Source organism: Rattus norvegicus, chromosome 11, assembly GCF_036323735.1.
Source record: "Rattus norvegicus strain BN/NHsdMcwi chromosome 11, GRCr8, whole genome shotgun sequence".
NCBI classification, from domain to species: domain Eukaryota; kingdom Metazoa; phylum Chordata; class Mammalia; order Rodentia; family Muridae; genus Rattus; species Rattus norvegicus.
In genome coordinates, this window is record NC_086029.1 from 98,544,722 (window position 1) to 98,567,153 (window position 22,432).

Below are 22,432 nucleotides of genomic sequence, written 5' to 3' on the forward strand. Positions count from 1 at the left end.
CATCCACACCCATACACATACACACCCACCCACACATCTGAGATGGGCTGGCCAACAGGGTAGGATGCTTCTGCCAAGCCTGATGATCTGAATTTGATCCATGGGATCTACATACTTCCACACATGCACCATGGTGCACAAAGACCCACCACACCTAACAACAGAACATGGAGAAAGGATCAAGACTGGAGCAGAAATTAAAAAAGCAAAGAAATCAGTGAAATGAAGAGTTGGTTCTTTGAAACAAGAAAGAAATATTTAATATTTGTCATATTTTTTGTATTTACATGTATGCATATGTATTTATGTGTGGGTATGTGTGGGTGAATATAACACATGGCACATGTGTGGAGGTCAAAGGACAACTTCCAAGAGTTGGTTCATTGCCTCCAATATGGGTCTCAGGGATTGAAGTTAGTTAGGACATTAGGGTTGGTAATGAGTGCCTTTATCCCTGAGCCATCTCACCAGCACTCTAAAGTAGATTGATTCAGTCTGTCAGTAATATCCTGCCATCGGTGAAGGTCTAGGAGACTCTCGGAGACAGAATGCTTTATGGTTGGTGACACTCATAGGCTTTACATCCAAGGCTCCCATCCTTCCCAAGTCCTGCCAAGGATGTTGGGGTCTGTCGCCTGATCCACCAAGCACTTCACTTGAGTCTCTTCTGAAAGTCTACTCTCTGGCTCTTGTGCACGAATGTTGTAGTCTTTGTTGCCTCGAGCTACAGCTACATAACTTCTGAAGGCTGGTGAAGCTTCATGGCCTAGACGTAGTTCATCACTGGAAAAAAAGTATTGAATGAATATGAAAACACAGACACAAATAACTTTCCCCTTTTGACCTGTATTTCTAGCTATCCTTTATAATTATTCTATTATCATTTATACATTTTCCCCCCTCAAGTCACTTATAACTGTGAATTCAAAGTTTGGGTTGGTAGAAAAATAAAGCATGAATAATACAATTGTTAACATGGAAATTTTAGTTCAAACATAAGTTTTCACCTTTTTAGGGTAGCCACTCAGGAGTGGACATGCTGGCTACAGTGGTAACTATTTAAATTTCCACGCCCACCATCCGTACAGCTCTCCACGCCCTGCTCACACTTCTTATCCCATCCCATCTGAAAGCCATCATAAAACACAGGACACAGATTGTCACTACATCAGCTAAACTACCACTTATGCTGAGCACGTCTCCACTCAGTTAGTGGCTACTTGTACCATCTGTACATTTTTCTTATAAAAATGTTTGATTACTTTGACCTTGTTTTAAAAATTGGGTTGTCTTTGTATTGTTGAATTATAAGGAATTTGTTTTTGAGAAGAGGCCACTTGTCACAGCTGGCCACAAACCTAGTATGTAGTCAAGGATGACTTCTACCTCCCATCTGCTGAGATGATAGGTTTGTATCACCACACTGGGCTTTAAGAAAAATTATTTTAGAGATTCGTGTCTGTGCTTGTGGGTTCCTCCAGGGGCCAGAAGAGGATATCAGATCCTCTGGAGTTGGAATTACAAGTGGTTATAAGCTGTGTAAAATGGGAACTGAAGCTCTAGCCCTCTGGAAGAGCAAGTGCTCTTAACCACTGAACTGTCTATCATTCCTTGGCCCCATACTGTGCTCTTAAACTTATTTTAGGCATGCATCTTTTCTCAGATACTATGACTTGAAGAATTTTGTTAACATGTGAACTGTCCTTTTTTCTTTAAAGAGATGACTTTTTTTATTAATTGTATGTGCATGGATGATTTACCTGCACATTATGTGCACTACATGATGCCTTATGTCTGAGAAGGACAGAAGGGGCTTCAGATTCCCTGGACCTGGAGGCACAGATGAACCAAACCCAGGTTCTTTCAAAGACCAACAATGCTATTGAATGCCAAGCCATCTCTCTAGCCCCATTCCTTAAATTTTTAAAAAAATTATTTGCTTGTCCACACACATGTGTGCTCTAGAAAACATTTTAAAACAAAATCTAGCTCTGGGAATAGAACCCAGGCCTTGTGCTTTTAGCTCAGGAACCCTCAGTTACTTTCCCATCCCTCCACTGTTCCTGATTACACCCTGTAAAGCGCAGCTGGGAATTCTCAAGTTCAACTTGTATGTCTTGGACTTCATCACACTTCTGGGGTCACACCATGTTCTGTCAGTCAAGTGCAGTCATGAAGATCAGCTTAAATGTTTCACATTTAAGTCTGACAGACTTTGAATTGATTTCTGCAGCTCACTCTCTTGCTAACACCAATCACTGTATAGATTTGACGCTATTGTGAAAATCAAGTCAATTACAGAGTACATATTACTACTGCTCAGAACTGAAGTCTAAGTTTTTTACTTCCTAGGAATAATACCTACAAATTTCTATCTGCTTTAGATTTCCATTTAAAAAACTTCAAACAAACCTAAAGGTCAATGCAGGTCATTCTACTATCTGAGAAGCCCACACTGTATTCTTTACTATAAGATACTAGTGTTCATCTGGATCAAATGGGTCAAATGCCCCAAAAAGTACAAAGGCAAATATGAATTCCAAGCTTCCTCATATACGTAACAATACTATGGCATGGCCTTGGTTTTCCTATTGGTGCTGGCTGTACAGAAGCACAAGCGGACACAGTTATGAGCCACAGGCCTTGCAGGCCTGGGTTTGGAGTGGTAAGCCTCCCTCAGCCCCTCTTCCCCATCGCCACAGTGATGAGTGTCATACTGCTCACAAGGCTCTGAAGTACAAAGCGCTTCTGAACACACAGATTCTTGATTCACAATCAACTCTTACCAAGTTATAACTGCTGGGTTGGCCCCTGCTAACTTTCTCTTAGCATAGCGTATTTTGTGTTGTGGATACCAATTCTTTTCAGTTACATTTATTTCTTGAATCCATGATCCTCCTTTTCTTAGCATCGTCTGCTCAAAACCCTAAAGGGAAAGAACACATTTAATAGAATATACACATTACATTAAAAAAAAAAATTAAACCAAGTTATGATCCTAAAACAAAGATCTACAATTGGAACAGCTCTCTAGCTTTGTAGTCAGATTCTGACATGGCACATATTACCATGATCATGTGCTGCAGGGAGGAGAGAAGACGCCCATATAAAGGGACAAACTCCACTAGGCTTAATGCTTCGGGGGCTATTCTGGATAATTGATTCAACAGCACTATTTATCTGTTCTTAGGATTAAGGAAGAATTCCCATGAATGGTTTCTAAATCAAAGTTTTTGTTAGCTGTAGAGATAGTTCAAGGATTAAAAGCATTTGAAGTTCTTACAGAGGACCAGGGTTCAGGTCCCAGAAACCACATGGTTGTTTTCAACCTTCTGCAATTCTAATACAGGCACTCCTTCTTCTGGCCTTTGTGCGTACTGCATGCTTATGGTGCACTTACATTCCTGCAGGCAAAACACTCATAAAAACTAAACATTTTTGTAAAAAGTTGTAGGTTTGGAGAAGAATTATTATAATTCCAGAAATCAAGAGGTTGAGGCAAGATTCCCTTGAGTTCTAGGACAGCCTTGTCTATGTGGTGAATTCTAGGCTAGCCCAGGCTAGAATAAGACCCTATTTATAATTACAACAATAAATTGTGTATGAAAACAGAATTTATACTTAATGTTACCAATGGGTCCATTCTGTCACCTCCAGTTAGGCTCAAGCTAAACATAGAAGTATGTTTCTTCCAAAAAAGTGTTTTGCTTTTTATCTGATTTTTTTTAGGTTAGTTTTGAGACGTAGCACAATATAAACATTTCAGTAAATACAATGATGTATTTTCACAATACAAAGGAGACAAGAGTGTGTCTATCCAAAACCAAAATATACCTTCCAATCAAAGGAGGGTTCCTTCACAAAAACTTCCATGGTATCAGTGAGCAGACCTGCACACGAGCGGAAAGCCCTCAGTGCATGCACCATGACTGTGCACACAAGACCCGTTTCTTTCATTGGCAACATGAGACTGATAAATTGGCGGGTTAGACGAAAAGGCATCAACTCAGGGATTGGAAGAAACTAAATAAGAGAAAAAACATTGTGCTGAATAGTTTCATGTTAATTTGACATAAGCAAAGGTCATCTGAAAAGAGACAATCTTAATTGAGAAAATACCTCTATAAGACGGGGCAAGCCTATAGAATATTTTCTTAAACTAGTGATTGATAGGGGGAGGACCCAGCCCATTATGGGTGGTGCCATCCCTAGGTTATTGGTTCTGGGTTCTATAAAAAATCAGGCTGAGCAAGCCATGAGAAACAAGCTAGTACGTAGCATCCCTCCAAAGCCTCTGCATCAGCTCCTGCCTCCAGGTTCCTCCCCTGCTTGAGTTACTGTCCTGACTTCCTTTAGTGATGGGCTATGACGTAGAAGTGCAAGCCAGGGGTTGGGGATTTAGCTCAGTGGTAGAGCGCTTGCCTAGCAAATGCAAGGCCCTGGGTTCAGTCCCCAGCTCCGAAAAAAAGAAAAAAGAAAAAAGAAAAAAAAAAAAAAAAAAAAAAAGAAAGAAGTGCAAGCCAAATAAACCCTTTCCTCCCTTTATGGTGTTTTATCATAGCAATAGTGATGCTAACTATGACATATAAGAACTAAAATTCTCAAATAGTCAAAATGCAAATAAAGCACCTCCTTAAGGGTATTATTTCCTTTTAGTGAGGCTACAACTGTATCTTATTGTTTCTGATTTCTTTCTTTTTAATGTTTATTCTGTTCCAAAAAGGGCTGGTTCTCTCCTTCTACCATGGTGTGGGTTCTGTGCACTGAGCTCAGGTCATCAGGCTTGCTGGCATGCACATTCACCCACTGAGCCATCTCATTGGTCCTGGTTTTTTTATGCTAGGGTCTTATTCCAAGGGCCATGCTTGCCTTGAATTTGCAATCATTTTCCTTCTCTAGACTCCCTTGTGCTGAGGTTATAGGCATAGTCCATGCTCGGGAAACTACACATTTCTTAAAATCAGCTAGGTAATTCCTATATCCAAGAACAATCAATTCAGATTGCATTATCCCCTCAAGGCATAAACTTCTATGGAGTAACCCAGAACCTAGGAGACTCAGAAGCACAACAAAAACAATTTAAATTACATTTTGTATAAAACGCTCTAGTTACATGTTTTTCTAACAACGTAATACCTTTTTCTTCTTGTCTCTGATTGTATATTATTATGTTTCCCATGACTTACAGGTCATGTACCAGCCTAAAATGCGGGTGAGATTATTTGTTTCTTCAAAAAGTGTCAGGTTTCAGAACAATGCCAAAGTCAACTTAACCTCCTTTAATTAATTTCTGGAGGTGCTATAATGCCACTTGGTTGTCAACTTGACTTCTTCTGGAATCAACTAGAACCCAAGCTTCTGTGAGGGATTTCCTTGATTGGATCAGGTGAGGTGGGAAGACTCTCATATTACATCTGGGCCACACCTGGTGGCAGCCTACATAAAGGACATGCTAGAAGAAAACTTTTACTTTTTGTCCATTTACCCTAGGTTTCACTAGCAACTTCATCTATCCTGTTGCCGAGGCATTCCTCTGCTGGTATTATAACATACTTCTTTGGGATTCCAACACAGACTGAAGACTAGCAGCTCTCTAGGAACCTTCCAGGACTCCAGAACCTGACTGGGATTGCTGAGGACATCTAGTCTCCTGGATAGAACAACTACAGTATTTTTGCCCTTTCTATCAGAAGACAATCATTGTTAGACTAACTGAACCATGGTCTAAAGCCACTCTAATAAATCTCATGTATATATTCATTCTGTCAGTCCTGCTCCTTTAGAGAATCCTGGCTAATACACATTCCAATTCTAAATCAGATGAGTTAGGCACAACACACCTGAGTAGCTGATCCAAAAGCATGTCCAAAGTCAATTCCAATCACACTGCCTGTTTCCATGGCCACCATGAAATTGTTCAGGTGTCTGTCTCCAATACCAAGGAGCCAGTGGCTGATGCACAGCAGTGCGTGAGAACTGGCAAAGTGGGAACGAAGTGCCAGGAAGGCCTCAGGGCTGGTGCTCATCTTCACAAAGGCCCGCCTAGGAGAGAGAAGCCACATATCATCTCTGCTACACCACTAGGTTTGTGAAGTCACAAGCATACTTACTTTAAGAGATCAGCAGGTACTTTATTTTCCCTTCTTCTAAAAGCCGTAACTGTTTCTGTACGGTTAGCTCTGCTGTGATTTAAGAAAAATATTTTATTAGAACAAATTTCTGGTAACTTTAACATTTAAAATTATTTATACTGAAATATTGTATCAGCTGGGCATGGTGGCACTTGGGAGAAGAGAGGAGTGGATTTCTGAGTTCCAGTACAGTCCCAGAGATACATAGTGAGACCTTGTCTCAAAAACACCAAATCCTGACCCAAAAGAACAAAATATTCTTAATGTCAGATAACTCCATTTTAATAATGTCTGCAGCAAATGTGTTCTTTGCTTTCTTTCCTCCCCTGTGTTGAATGCAGATGCCAGGGCCTCACATAAGCTAAGTCAGGGCTCTAAACACATCCTTAGACAATCTGATGCCAAATTTTTAAGAATCAAAAGTAAAAATCTAAGGTATGCACTTTTTAGAAGAATGAATGTCCAACTTACTTGTACGTTAGCACATAGGCTCCAATACCTACAGGTCAAAAACTTACCTGTACATTAGTGTGTAGCCTTTAACATCACTTCTCCCTGACACTTTTATCAGCCAGTCTCTGTAGTCATAAATTGGTGCTTTGGAATCACTAGGAAGTAGGAAAAAGGGAACTAGAGTTTAGGAGGTATTTTGCATGTCAAAGAACACTGAAAATGAATTGAAACCAGTGAAGGACAAACACGACTTTCAATGTCACAGTCACTCTTCATGACTCCAAGACAAACTCAAACAGCTGCCCCATACAAACTCAGGCACAATGTAGTCAGGTATAAAATACTTCTCCTTTATACAGAGACAAACAAGATGTTAAAGTAAACACAAAGATCTCTGACCTAGGCATGCCGCCCTGAAAGGGAGCCTGACAATCATGAGATCATTGCTGATAGGCCTCTTTTGACAGTAAGTTAATCTTTTACAAGTCATTCACAAATACATTTTTCCTTATTTTTAGACTTGGTTCTAGGTATTTATTATTTTCTGACTATAGATACATATACAAAACCCATTTTAGGTAAGATGAAGTTTTTTCTTAAGGCCGGCAATCTCATCCTGAATTTGAAAAGTAACATTTCACACAAGACTCAGCAGGTGTGCAGGTGGATACATTTGGCCACTTTTTAGTTTGTGCTGAATGTCTTTCTAATGAGCTTTCAGAAATCAAAACAAATAATTACAAGTTGAAGGTCAGGTTGGTAGTAGGCACCATGACAACCTTGACTATACAGTGAAACCCATCCTCAAAAACAGGAGGGTAGGAGGTTGGCAAAAGCTAGTGTGTGCCCTTAGTCCCAATGCAGGAGGATCTCTATGCATTTTTAGGTTACACAAGGTGACATAGGTGGTTTTACCTGTCATAAGCCACTTTCTCCTCTTGTGACATATTACTCAAAAGAAGGTCCTTCAAGGTCATAGTATTTTCAATCCATTCAATTAATCCTAATCTGAAAAAAAAACACAATGTTTACAAATAAGAACGATTGCTCTTTCATCATCAGAAAAAGTGTTCTGAAGAATCAAAGCTAAACAGATTTCTTCCCAACCAATCTTTACTTCCTCACCGACTTTCCCATGTAACTCTGACCACTGGAGGCTTTAAGAACCCATAGACCCACTTTAGAACTCAGTCATGATGGGAGATAAACTCTCTCCCCAAAATAAATAGGTTCACTCAGGCCATACCTAGAGGTCATGGGCACAACACGGTAAGTCCTTAACTGCATGTTTCTCTGACTGCAGGCAGCATCCTGAGAGAGGATGGCATTCATGACCTCAAAGAGCTGCTCAATGCGCTGGTCTTGTCGGAGGTCCTCACCACCTTTTACCAGGAATGGGTATTCCTTTTCATCATGGCCTCGAATAACAATGCGCTTTGGTTTCCTCAAGGAGACCATTACTTTTACCTTTAAACATTAAAAGATTTGTTATTATAGTGGGTTTGGTCTAATGCTGCCTGTATTATGTTAATTTGAGTCCCCAAAATTGCACAAGAATCATCAAATTCTTATGTAAGACATTGGGGAACCCTGTCCCTAGTTGGTTCTCGTTGGTAAATAATGTTGCCAGCAGCCAGTGGCTGGGCAGGGCAGACAAAGGCAGGACTTTTAGGATTCCCAGGCAAGGGACAGGGAGAAAGTGGAGGAAGGAAGAGTTCCTCCGAGTTGGGGAAGGTGGAGAGGAGACACAACACCTGAGAAGGTACGGGACAGAGAGCATAGCGGCCATGTAGGAGCTGGGGAGAGTGGCCTTCAGAGGGCTGCCTGACTGGGAGCAGCAAAGATGGAGTATAGGATTTAGTAAGTGATGACTTGGGAATATTGGAGGGAGTTGGATTAGCCACGAGGAGGGTAAGAAGTGGCCAGCCATTGAGCTGTTTAAGGAATATCAAAATATAAAGGCTGTGTAAATGTGTTTCATTTGGGAACCTAGAAAATTGGGGTAGGTAGTGAATGAAGAACAGGCCTCCACCGCCAGGATCAATTCAAGTAGTTAATAGGGAACTGCTACAGTTTCTGCTGTTTTAAAAAATAGTCTTGCTATGCTATCCAGCGTGATCTTTAATGTCTGGGCTCAAGTGGTCCTTCTATCGCCTGAGGAGCTGGGGCTACAGTGTGCATTACTACAGCAAACAGTTCTTAAAGGGCAGTTGCAGAGTAGCTCACTACACCATGGTCAGGGTGGACGCATTCCTCAGAGACAGACCTCTCTTTGAAGACAGAGTCAGGTGGTATACAAAAGCAGAATCTGGGATGTAGGCTTTGGGGCCATCTGTCATGCTTGAGTACTATACCTGTGCACACTCAATTCCTGTTTACAGATACTGCCTATAACGGTGGATATCCTTCTCAGTGTGTGATGTTTAACATAAAGGTCTTTATACATGATTAATTCTACACATAATCTACAATGGACATATAATGTGACTGCTTCAGGGCTGACCATATGGTATTAACTTACAGCATTCTTGAATACAACTGATGAGTGAAACATTGGAGACGCTCTCTTTAGGAAGGAATTTGGTCAATATTATAATTTGGGAACAACATGCTACTGGAAAGCTGACCAATATGCAGAGATGATGATGACAAACACAACCTACCCGCTCGTCAAATCCAGAGATCCGCACATGATACTCAGGCAATGGTTTGCTCTTCCCATCATATTGTCCTAAAGCAACAGAGCCTTGTTTATAAACTGTGTGTTATAAAACCCACATGTTTTAAAACATGTGTTGATCTAATAAAAATGTTTATGTAACATATTTATTTTTTTAATTCAAAGTTTTCATTTATAGAAATTAGCCATCGCCAGATGTGGCTTCAGCTTTAATCCCAGCACCCAGGAGGCAGAGGCAGGTGAGTCGTTGTGAGTTCCAGGCCAGCCTGATCTACATAGTGAGACCCCGTTTAAAAAAGAGAAACAAGAAAAAGGAAACAGCTTTATTTTCCTGATGAAAGTAACTGCACAGTTGTCAACAAAAATAAGGATAGTGCATCTCTATACAGTGCTCTCTTTTGTTTGCTGAGAGGGGAAAATCAGTCACCAGATCAAAACATTACTTTATTGGGAAAATTCTAGGTTGGAGATCATGGAATAGGAAAGAAATGTCTTCTGACAGTTGGCTGCATTTGTCCACCTCAGTGTGACAGTCTGCTTTCCTGTTGCTGCTCTCTTTGAATGGGACCAGCTGGTGCCTAGGAAGTGACCTCTCTACACTGTTATTTGTTTCTGAAGCCAAGTTACTCAGAAGCAAAGTCAATGTTTTGGGGGTTCCATAAGTACAAGATGGAAATCTGAACAACTGCCATAATACAAAATATAGTAATGGTACTAATTCATAGTAACTACAGGTTTTCCTAATAATGAATATAGCTCATTATCCAGGTGGGACGCTGGGGAGGTGCCTCAGCAGTTAGGAGCATTTGCTGATCCAGAGAGCCTGAGTTTGGTTCTCAGCACCCATGTCAGGAGGCTCACAACCACTAACAGCTCCAGCTCCAGGGGCTATGACAGCCTTTCCTGGTCTGTGGGCATTTGCACTCAGGCACCTACCCCTACGGACACATAACCAAAAATTAATAAATCTTAAAAGCAAAACAAAACAAAAACAGATGGGCTGGTGAGATAACCCAGTGGGTAAAACTGCTTCCAGTACAGCACAAGTTTAAATTGCCAGAACTCATGCAAAAGCCAGATGTGACCACTTGAGTTATCTGTGGTCCTAGCTGCTCCCAGAGCCTGCGATCCCAGAGATACACAGGAGCACACAGGTTAGCCAGTTTGGAGTATGAAACAGCAAAACAAGGTCCAGTCTCTCAAGCAAGGTGGAAAGGAAAGATGAATACCTAGGGTTGTTCTCTGACTTCCATATGCATATTTTACATATACATGCAACCCTGTACACACACACACACGCGCACACACACACACACGCGCACACACACACACACGCGCACACACACACGCGCGCACACACACACACGCGCGCACACACACACGCGCGCACGTGCACACACACGCGCACGCGCACACACACGCGCGCACGTGCACACACACGCGCACGCGCACACACGCGCGCGCACACACACACGCACGCGCACGCACACGCGCACACACACGCACGCACACACGCACACGCGCACACACACACGCACACACGCGCACACTTACTCACACACACACACACGCGCATGCGCACACACGCGCACACACACGCACACACACGCACGCACACACACACGCACGCGCACACACACACGCACACACGCACACACACACGCGCGCACACACACACGCGCACACACGCACACACACACGCACATACACACACGCGCGCACACACACGCACACACACGCACACACACACACGCGCACACACGCGCGCACACACACGCACACACACGCACACACACACGCACACACACACGTGCACGCACGCACACACGCACGCGCACACACGCACACACACACGCGCGCGCACACACACACGCGCGTGCACACACGCACACGCACGCGCGCGCGCGCACACACACACACACGCACCCCTGTTAAGAGCTCAAGGTCATTACATAGAAGGCACAAGTTCTTGCTTAAGTGTTCTTCTCAGTATTGGACGTTAACTCACCAGGAATCTCCAGTTCACTCTTCACTGTGAACTCACTCATCCAGGGGGAATACTCTTTCAGGTTCCCAGGTAGCTTTGAGTCTTTTCTCATCCTTACAAATAGTGAGTCAGTGATATTGCGAAACTCATCGAGCTTCATTGTAAGCAGCTTAGAACCACCATTCCCAAAGCTTTTGACAAATTCTTTCCCAAAGGTCTGGAAATTAAAAATTTACTGTAAAGATCGTTGTTTCTTTTGTACATTTGAAAAAGCTCCAAGCTTATAAATATTTCAATATTCTAAAATATCTTGAAAGTCTGTTTTGTCTGTCTGTGTCTTATCCTCTTTTAGACAGGTCATTATTAGAACGGCTCCTAGTTACAAATTCTAGTTTGCTTCAAAAATACAGCAAAGGCACAGGCCTTTATTCTCAGCACTGTCTGGAGACAGAGGGAGGTCAATCTCTGTGAGTTCAAGGATAGCTTTGTCTACATGGTGAGTCATTGTCTCCAAACAAAACAAAAACAGAAAAACAGAACAACCATCTCTGTGCTCTGTCCAGTTCTAGTCCTACTTCGTCTGATGTACAAAGAATGATGCAAATAATTAGGAACAAAGATAAAAGCAAAATCAGAGGAGCAGTTAAGTTAAGAACAAATAGCTTATAGTTCTCCGTAGGAGCTAAAGAGAAGAGAGAAAGAGTAATACTGGTCTCAGTCAGGGTCTACTGAGACACTGCTCTAGATCATAAACCAGAAAAATATCCTAAGATCAATAATTCCAGAAGCAATTATCAGAAGTACTGTATCTTGGAATGTATTAGTTCTTTTAAAAACTATTTAATTGAATAAAAAGCTTGATATCAAATAAAAAATAAAGCAAAACTGAGGATTGTCAAGACTTAGCAGATCATCTTTTTGTCTTTGAGACAGAGTCTCATGCAGTTCATGAATTTCTGCTTCTCCCTTCCCCACCTCCCAAGTGCGACATACCTGATTACTTTTTTTGGTTCAAACTGTCATTAATTTGATAGTTTCTAGTAAGAAGATTGACACATAAAGCTATTTCTTCAATTCAGAAATGGATTAAAAATATAGAAATAAAAAACTGGGGATAGTACTGTGGCATAGTACTATCCAGCATGTCTAGAGTGCTAGATTTAGTCCTCTGCACCACACATGTACACACAAAGAAGTTTGCAGTTTAGCAAAAGGCTGAGTGTGCTGTGCTTGGCAACAGCAGGGAGGGACAATGATGTGTGCCAATATACTCTTATGGTAGGCTTACTGGACCCAGTGTACAGGGAAAGAATTTAAATCTAAAGTAGCTTAGGCTTTACAAAGAGAACATGGCAGTTTTCCAAGTGAGGTTATTCTCATTCAGTTGAAAAGACAGGATACATGATAGAGTAGGATGGGCTGTAGCACAGAACCATTGAAATGAAGCTGTTTCACAGAGATGCCCTCAGCCTGTAGGTCAGGGATCCTGATCTAGATTCAGTTGCTCTCATGCTCCTTTCAGTAAAGTACAGCCCATCACACAAACAACATCCAGTTCACAGCTTTTGTTCATAAACAGAGTTCTTCCAGACACTGTCCAGAGCTTCTATATGATAATGACCGATGCAGGCTCTGACAACAGACTTGTAAGGCCTAGAAAGCTGCAAATTTGTGCTTGTAAAATGTGTGGGCTACTGTTATGGGAAAACAAACCAAATACATCTTTTCATATCTAATATTCTATAACTGCATAATTTTATTAAACTAACCCAAGTATAATTTATTACTTAATTATATGATGATTCTGCTTAGAGTCACTTGAATATTCAAGAATCAATACCACATACTAAACAGGATACTGACCTCAATGTGTATTAGAAAGCAAAATATAGACATTCATGGTGGTTTTAGGGATTCTACCCATGTTTAAGCTACAGGAAGACTTGTGTGCTCCTACCTTTAATCTAAAGTATACTAGGTATAACCCAGAAAAGCAACCACTACTTAACTGAAGTTATCCTAATCACCTAATTTAGGGCGACTGTTCCACACCTGGGGATTAAGATGGGAGAAGAGACAAAAAAAAAAAAAAAAAAGTTTGAGGATGTCCTAAAAGAATTGAAAAACACCTCCCCACAAAAACTGACAGATGTGCAGAACAGCACTATTCACAAGACAGAAGAAGGCTTACTATCTGATGAAAGATCAGCAAGGAAATAACAGGATATAGGGTGGAACAGAAAGGTAGATCACAGTGGTAAGAAATGCAGTCATAAAGAATGAATGTGAAAACATTAGACAGTAAAAGGTCTAGAAGGAGCTTTACCAGGTTACTAAGGGCTGGCAGGAGCAGGAAATGAAGAGTAACTGCAATTGTTTTCAGGGTTGGTTTCTTTCTATGGTGAATAAAACGTTCTAATAGTTATGTGGTAATGACTTCAAACTTCTATAACTATACTAAAAGCTACTGCATTATATATATTAGGTGAATGAACATATAATTTATATCCTAACATAACTGCTATGTAGACAGTGGGCTGGGGAACTACCAACAGAATTCTCCTTCATGAGTGTCTTGAGGGTTAATAGATAAAGTTAGTTGGCAGAACAGAGATAGGAAGGAATAAGGCTATAAAGGAAAGGCATACATGAGGGATAAAGAACATCCTGGGTGGTAGACCAGTAAGAGGTGAAGGGCCAAGGCAAAAAGATGCTGAGGGTGAGTGTCTACATCAGAAAGAAAAGATGACAAAGGGGTCTATTAAAGGCATCTTTATGTACTCTTGGTAGGAATCTACCTTATGCCTTTCCCATCAACTTCTCTGCCTTCCTTTCTAGCTCATGTCCATTTTTTTGTGACAGCTCCCCACCAATAAATATTGCTTATTAATCACACTCAATACTAATAGTCTTAACTCTCAAAAGCCTGGATTAGAAAACAAGATCTGTCTTTCTGCTGCATTCAAAAAATATCTCATCATCACCTCATAGTAAAGGGCTAGAAAAAGATATTCCAAACAAATGGACCCTACAAGAAGCAAGCAGGTGTCGGTAGCCATTATAATATCTGACAAAACAGACTTCAAACCAAAACTAACTAGGATAGGGAAAGACACTATATAACTGAAGGAAAAATCCACCAAAAGGATATTGCATTTCTAAACATCTATGCACCAAACACATGGTGTCTATTACTGCAGTGAAACACCATGAAGAAAAAGCAAGTTGGGGATTGATGGGTTTATTTGGGTTACACTTCTATCATTGGAGGGACTCTGAACAGAGATTCAAGCAGGGCTGTAACCTGGAGGTAGGAGCTGATGCAGAGGCCATAGTGGAGTGCCACTTACTGGCTCACTTCACATGGCTTGCTCAGCACCCTTTTTTATAGACCCAGAACTACTAGTCCAGGGATGTTACTACCCACTATGGGCTGGGCCCTCCCCATTGAATATTAATTGAGAAAATGCCTTACAGCTTGATCTCATGGAGGCATTCCCTCAACTGAAGCTCCTTCTTGTCAGATGACTCTAGCTTGTGTCAAGTTGATACTCAAACCCAGCCAGTATACAAGGGTACCCATGTTTTTAAAAGAAACACTACTACAGCTTAAATCACAAATTGACTCTCTCACACTGACAGTTCCCACTTTACTCCTCCACCTTCACAAAAAACAGGTCATCGAGACAAAAACTAAAAAGAGGAATGCTGGAGTTAACTTCATAATGCAAATGGACGTAGCAGATAACTACAGAATATTTCACCCCAAAACAAAAGATTATACTTTCTTCTCAGCAGCTCATGGGACTTTTTCCAAAATTGACCATATATTAGGTCATAAGACCTAGATACAAGAACACATAGATATAAGAAAATTGAAATAACACCCTACATTCTATCAGACAACAAACAGTATAAAAACTCATGGAGACTGAACAATTTACAACTGAGTAAAAATTGGTCAAGTTAAATTTTTTTTTTAAGAATTGAATGAAAATGAAAACATAACGAATCCAATCCTATCAGTTACAATAAAGGCAGTTGTAAGAGGCAAGTTTGTAGCACTAAGTGCCTAACTACATCAAAAAAATTAGAGATACCATATTACTACATTAGTGACATACCTGAAAGCTCTAGAACAAGAAGAAATAATGTCCTAAGAGTAGAGAGGAAGAAATAATAAAACCCACTGCTGAAATCAAAAGTAAATACAAACAAAACAAAGTAATAAAACAAAAAAAAATAATAAAACCAATGGAAGGAAGAGTTGGCTTTTTGAGGAAATCAATACAATTGACAAACCCTTAACCAAATTAATAAAAAATGGACAGAGAAGATCCAAACTAATAAAATAAGAGATGAAAGTCAAGAACTCACAACAGACTCTGAGGAAATCCAGAGGATCATAAGAATATACTTTTTGTATTCCATCAAACTGTAAAATCCAAAAGAAATGGATGAAATTCTAAATATATATCACTTACCAAAGTTAAAGTAAGATCAGATAAGCAATTTAAATAGACTCACACTCCCAGGTAAAATAGAAGCAGTAAGTAAAACTCTCCTAACCAAAGAAAGCCCAGGGTCAGATATATTAAGTGTAGAATTCTAGTAGAAGTTAAAAGAGGTAACACCAATACTCCTCAAATTATGCCACAAAATAAAACTGAAAGGACATTTCTTAATTCCTTTAATGAAGCCACTATTACTATGATACAAAACTACATAAAGACCCAACAAAAAAGAAAATTACATACCAATGTCCCTTAGGAACATAGTTGCAAAATTCTCAATAAAATATTTGCAAACCACATTCAGAACATCAAAAAGATTATTCGCCATGATCAAATTGGTATCATTCTCAGAGATGCAGGGATGGGGTTCAACATATGAAAATCAATCAACTTCATCTACTTCATCTACCACATAAAGACAAAAAAAATACCCCACCAACTCCCCAAAAAACAAACAAAAACCCCCCCAAAACAAAACCAACAACAAACACATGATTATCCCCTTGGATGTGGAAATGGCCTTTGACAAAATCTAACACTCTAGATTAAAAAATTCCAGAGAGACTGGGAATACAAGGGACCTACCTCAATATGATAAAAGTAATATATCATCTAAACAAACTGAAAGATAAAAAAAACCCCACACATGGTTATCTAATTAGATGCCGAAAAAAGCCTTTGATCAAATTCAACACCCCATCATGATAGAAGTCTTGGAGAGATCAGGGATACAAGGAACATAGCTAAACATAATAAAGGAGATTTATAAGAAGCTCATAGCCAACATTAACCTAAAAGGAGAGAAACTCAAAAAGTTTCCACTAAGCTCAGGAACAAGAGAAAGTTGCCCACTTTCTCTATACCTATTTAATAGAGTACCTGTTTCTCTATACCTATTTAATACAGTACCTGAAGTCTTAGCTCACCCATTTTCAACATTCTTAATGCTGCAACCCTTTAATACAGTTCCTCATGTTAAATTATTTTTGTTGCTACTTCAAAATCACAGTTTGGCTATTGTTAGTGAATCATAATATAAATATTTGTGCTTTCTGATGGTCTTGGATGACCCTTGTGAGGTTATTCAACCCACAAAGAGGAACAATAACACAAGTGAAGGAGAAGGGATACAAATAAAATAGTTAAGTGGGCTGGAGAGATGGCTCAGTGGTTAAGAGTTCAAATCCTAGCAACCACTTGGTGGCTCACAACCATCTATAATGGGATCCGATGCCCTCTTCTGGTGTGTCTTAAGACAGCGACAGTGTGCTTACATACAATAAATAAATAAATCTTTTTAAAAAGTTAAGAAGTAAAGATATTTTTACTTGTAGATGATATGGTTTTACACATAAAAGATCATAAAAACTCTACCAGAAAACGTATATAGTTGATAAACATTTTTTTTGCAAAGTATCATGATTAAAGAATTAACACATAAAAGACCAGTAGGTTTTCTATATACAAATGGACTAAGAAAGAAATCAGGAAACAGTACCTTTCACAATAGACTCAAATTATTATTATTACTTTGGTGAGAAAGGAATAACTTCAACCAAGCAAGATGTATAATAAAACTTTAAGACTTGTATAATAAAAACTTTAATACATTGAGAAAAAAATTGAAGATGATATTAGAAGATGGAAAGATCTCCAGTTCTCATGGATCAGTAGGAATAATACAGTGAAAGTAGCCATGCAACCAAGAGCAATCTATAGATTCAACCAATCCCAACACAATAATTCTTCACATAAATTGAAAAAAATATACACTCTTGAACTTCACATGGAAACACAGAATTCCCAGGATAGTTAAAGACCTGCTGGAGCCTCCCCAGCCCAGCTGTATTAGTGACACATCAAAACAGTCATATTGATCCATGGAACCAAACTCAAGACCCAGGTGTAAGTCCATATACAAATGGACATCTGATTTTTGACAAAGTAGCCAAAGAACACACTGGAGAAAGGCAGCATCTTCCACAAAAGGTGCTGGTCAAACTAGATGGCTATATGTAAAAACATGAGCACAGATTTGTGTCTATCACCCTACAAAAAACTCAACTCCAAGTGGATTAATGACCTCAACATAAGACCAGATACCCTGAATCTGATAGAAGTGAAATCAGGGACTAGGGTTGAACTCAGGGACACAGGAAGGCTTCTGAACAAGATATGAATGCACAGGCACTAAGACCAGCAATTAATAAATGGGACCCCATGAAGCTTAAAATCTTCTGTATAGAAAAGTACACTATCACTAGAGCAAAGCAGCATCTATACAATGGAAAAGATCTTTATGAATTCTATACATCTAATAGAGGAATAGCTACTTTTAAAAATGGGGTAGAGAAACTAAGCAGAGTTCTCAAAAGATTAAACATATATGGCTGAGAAATACTTAAAGGAATGTTCAACATCTACAGCTATAGCAGAAATTAAAGCTATTTGTTATTTCATTTTATGAAGAGGCAGTGAAAAGGGAACAATTCTTCATTGCTAGTGGAGGAGGAAGCTTGGAATAGCCACTACTAAAATTAGTGTCACAGTTCCTCAGGAAGCTGGGAATAGATCTATCTCAAGATCCAGCTATAACACTCCTGCACATACACCCAAAGGATTCTATATCATAGTACAGATGTATGTATACATCTGCTCATCCATGTTCACAGATGCTCTATTCATAATACCCAGAAACTGGAAAGAGTCGAGATGGCTATCGACTCACAAATAGATAATAAAAATGTGGTGCATTTATACACAATAAAATATTTAGTTGTTAAGAAGTATAAAATTGTAAGATTTACAGTTAAATAGATGGGGCTAGAAAAAAAATCATCATGAATGAGGTAAAAACCCCAAAGACAAACATTTTATGTCTTCTCTTCCATGTAGATGTTAGCTTTTTAGCCTTTGGTAGGTTTGCTACAATCTATACATCCACAGGAGTTAGGCAGCTACTTAGTAAGAACTTAGAGTAGGTTTGACGTCATGAGGAAGGGAAAATAGAATATATTGTTTGGAGGGACAGAAGGGGAACAGGAACGGGGGCTTAAAAAGAGAGGAGAACAGAAGGGAAAAGGAGAAAACTTTGGAAGAACCACCTAATACCAAGGGCCATTTGAAAAACATAGGTTTCTACTATTGTAGAAGCAATCCCCAAAATATATGATGATGTGAAAGAAAACTAAATGGAGTCACCAAATAAAAGGAGAGACAATGCCAACTAGATAGCTCCTGGCACCAAAAACAACCTCCAATGCCACAACTCCTAATCCCCATGGAAACCCCTAATCATCAGAGAAAACAGCTTTTACTCCCCATAAACTGATGGTGAAGCTCTATTGATGAAGATGACACTTATGTCATCAAACGTGGAGAAATCAAGCCAGTGTCTAACTAGAAGCTTTACCCTGCTGATTAGTGTTTATGGTTCTGGAAGGTACTTTGCGCACTACCACAGGAGAGAAGTAATCATTAATATCACCCAGTTATAAACCCTGTGACCCACAACAGTGACCTGCCTGCAAGGTAAACTGTGCAATAGTCATGTGAATGTTATGGGAGTAACTAACCACTTTTTGATTGTATTTAAGGACTAATCCATGACTTATACATGACAGTACTAAAATGGCCAAGAATTTGAGACTAGATAGTTCATAGGCTAGGGGAACACCCACTATTATTCTGTTAAAGAACCATAGCAACAAAATACTATTACATAAATATTAGTGCCTCACTTGACCCACATCAGAGAAGCTCCTTTTCGCAGTAGATGGGAACACAGTGACCTTCAGCTAGACAATGTAGGAGGAAAAAGCTTGGAGTACTCAGTTCCAAATGTCTTCAACAAATCCCTTTCTGCAAGGCTCATGATAGAAGAGGAAGTGAAAAGATTTTAAGAACTAGAGGTGATGGATGATTCCGAGGAAACAGTGCCTTCCAGATACAACAGGACTGATGTATGAATGAACTCACAGACTGTATAATACCGTGCACAGGACATACACAGGTTCAAGCTAGACAGGGTTTCAGCACTGAGAAGGGGAAGTGAACATAGGGTCCCATCTCCTAGACAAGAAGCTATTTGCAACTGACACCTGTTTGCAAACAAAGAAAATCAGTTTTCTCCAATAGAGTCTGACTGGGAATACACTTTGGGTAGGCCCCTTGCCCAGAAGTGTATGGCCACCACAAATATTTTGTTTTGTCCTTGTAAGAGAGAAAAAGAACATACAGTTCAGTGTGTAGGGAGCTGAGGACCTCTAGGAATTGAGGGAGGGGAAAATAAGAACAAAATACGGTGTATTTCAATTTTTTATAATTAAAAAAGTTTTTAAATATGCTCCTCACTTCATGACTCTTTCCAACATTAGAATGACTAAAAAATATTTCCCTTTGCCACACTTGTCTGAAATACAGCCTTTTATAAGCAGTGTTAGCCATGTAATCCCTCTGATCTGGGTTTGTACTGTTTCTAAGCATGCAAATTGGTGCCCTAAACCAATTTTTCAGAATACTTATCACCTTATACAAGACAGAAATATTTTCTTGATCCAATATCTAAGTGATCCTGAGAATTAAAAATACTGAATTAAACACAATCTTCGGGTATCAGAATCTGAGCATGGGAACATAGCAGAACTCTTGGCCGACTGACCCACTTGCCAGCTTAGCCTAGGAAGTGGCACTATTTGGAGGTGTGGACTAGTTTGTTAGAGGAAGTGCATTACTGTGGGAGTGGGCTTCAAGACCCCTTTCCTAGCTGCCTGGAAGCCAGTCTTCTCCTGTCTGCCTTTAGATGGAGATGTAGAATTCTCAGCTCTTCCAGGCCCACATCTGCCTGGATGCCGCCATGCTCACACCTTGATGATAATGGACTGCATCTCTGAACCTGTAAGCCAGCCCCAATTAAACACTGTCCTTCATAAGAGTTGCCTTGGTCATGGTGTCTCTTCACAGCAGTAAAACCCTAAGACAGAAGTTGGTACAAGGGACCGACTGTGACAGGCTTGACATGCTTTTGTTAGGAGAAATGTGGATTTTGGCACTTTAGAAGCAGTGGAATGCTTTAAGTGGGGCTTAATGGGCTATCCTAGTAAAAAGTATGGGAGACTTTGTTGCTGAGAGTGATTTGAACTATATAGACCTGGCCCAAACAGTTTTAGTGGAGAAAAATTTCAGTACGTAGTCTGTTTCAGACTGTTATTGTGATATTTTGGTGATGAATGTGGCTGCTTTTTGACCTTATCCAAAGAATCTGCCTGAGGCTAAGGTGAAGAATCAAATTAATTGCCTTGACAAAGGAGGTCTCAAAACAACCCAGTTTAGACTTCGTGCTGTGGCTCAGTCTCATGAAGAGTGTGTTGATGAAGCACAGCAAGTTTAAAAAAAATTAAGGTATTAAAGGGGCACCAGGAAGTAAAATGGGGCTGCATCCTGTGTTCTAGGAGATAACAGATTAAGGGAGTAGTGACTTTGGGGCAAGATCCCACCCAGCTAAATTTAGGTCCAGGCATAGTACTATAAGCCTTTAATCCCAAGAGATAGAGGCAAGCAGATATCTGAGTTCAAGGCTAACTTGGGACAGAGCAAGTTCCAGGAAAAGAAAAGCTTAAGTCCAGGTATTGTGGTACATGCCTTTAATCCTAGCATTCAGGAGCCAGAAGCAAACAGAGCTCTTGAGTTCATGGTCAATCTATACACCAAAGTTCCAGGACAGCCAAGTTTAGGCAGTAAAGGAGTTGGAAAACAGAAAGCTGGTAATAAAATAAAGGAGGCCATGTTCCAGATCCAGCAAGCAGCAGAACCGGCAGCTTTAGCAATGTGGCTCTGTCTTTAGAGTCAAGAATAAGGACAATTGATGCTGGTTAGTTGGAGCTAAGGAATTAGCAGTGATTGAGAAGAAACCAGCATCACCGAGGTGAAATCTAGGAAGTGTTTTCTGAGAGCACAAAGAAGCTGTGCTCCAGAGATAGCCAAGGTTGGTAATGTGTAAGAGTCACCCAGGTGGTACTGGTTTTGAAGGCATGAAGGGGTCATGAAGAGCAGCTGAGGCTTGGCACTGTGAGAGGCCATGGAAGGCCACTGGTGAAGGTGCAGCTTCAGCTGGAGTTAACAGCTCAGGACTGAAGGCGTTATGCAAAGATAAAGCTTAACACCACAAAGAGAGCCTATGAAAGGGTATTGGTAAAGCTTAGTTGCAGCAGAAGACCGCAGTGTACTGGATATGCCAATACCAGGGATGACAACCAAGAACGGCAGCAGCAGTGGAGTGGATCCACCAGACCCTGGAGTACTACAGAGGGCAGAGCTGGAAATGTGACCCAAACCCCTTTGAGGAGCCCAGATCATGTGTGGATCCCAGACATTGGAACAAGAAGCTGTGAAGCTGAAGTTGCCTTGGAGACTCCAAGATGTTAGAGATGTCAGAGCTGTGGGCTATCTACTGAGGAAAGCTGCTAAGGGGGAGTGGAGCCAGCCCAGGAGGAAGAAGTTTGTTGCAGTCAACAAATATGAGAAAGGAGTTGGCTTTGACATCAGACTTGGAGATGCAAAGTTTGCAGAGTTTGCCCAGCTGTTTTCCCATCTTGCTTTGGGGATTACGGTTAAGTGATTGGATGAATCTCAAAAGAGACTGTTAACTTTGGACTTTTAACACTGTTGA

General features: G+C 40.3%; 1 protein-coding gene across 4 annotated transcripts in view; it reads right to left on the reverse strand.

Moving 5' to 3' along the window:
• Window positions 1-230: 230 nt before the first annotated feature.
• Prkdc (protein kinase, DNA-activated, catalytic subunit) overlaps window positions 231-22,432 on the reverse strand; it is a 217,548-nt gene continuing 195,346 nt past the window's right edge. For 2 of the 4 annotated variants that reach the window (XM_039088537.2, XM_017598214.3), the window contains 10 exons: window positions 11,273-11,468; window positions 9,248-9,315; window positions 7,831-8,051; window positions 7,500-7,592; window positions 6,650-6,739; window positions 6,111-6,182; window positions 5,841-6,042; window positions 3,835-4,023; window positions 2,787-2,926; window positions 235-783 (listed from right to left, as the gene is read on the reverse strand). In XM_039088537.2, the coding sequence (XP_038944465.1) occupies window positions 579-783; window positions 2,787-2,926; window positions 3,835-4,023; window positions 5,841-6,042; window positions 6,111-6,182; window positions 6,650-6,739; window positions 7,500-7,592; window positions 7,831-8,051; window positions 9,248-9,315; window positions 11,273-11,468 (1,476 nt within the window). In that variant the 3' untranslated portion in view covers window positions 235-578. Of the gene's footprint in view, window positions 784-2,786; window positions 2,927-3,834; window positions 4,024-5,840; window positions 6,043-6,110; window positions 6,183-6,649; window positions 6,740-7,499; window positions 7,593-7,830; window positions 8,052-9,247; window positions 9,316-11,272; window positions 11,469-22,432 lie in introns of all 4 variants that reach the window. The other 2 variants (NM_001108327.2, XM_008768933.4) reach the window with 2 other exon arrangements.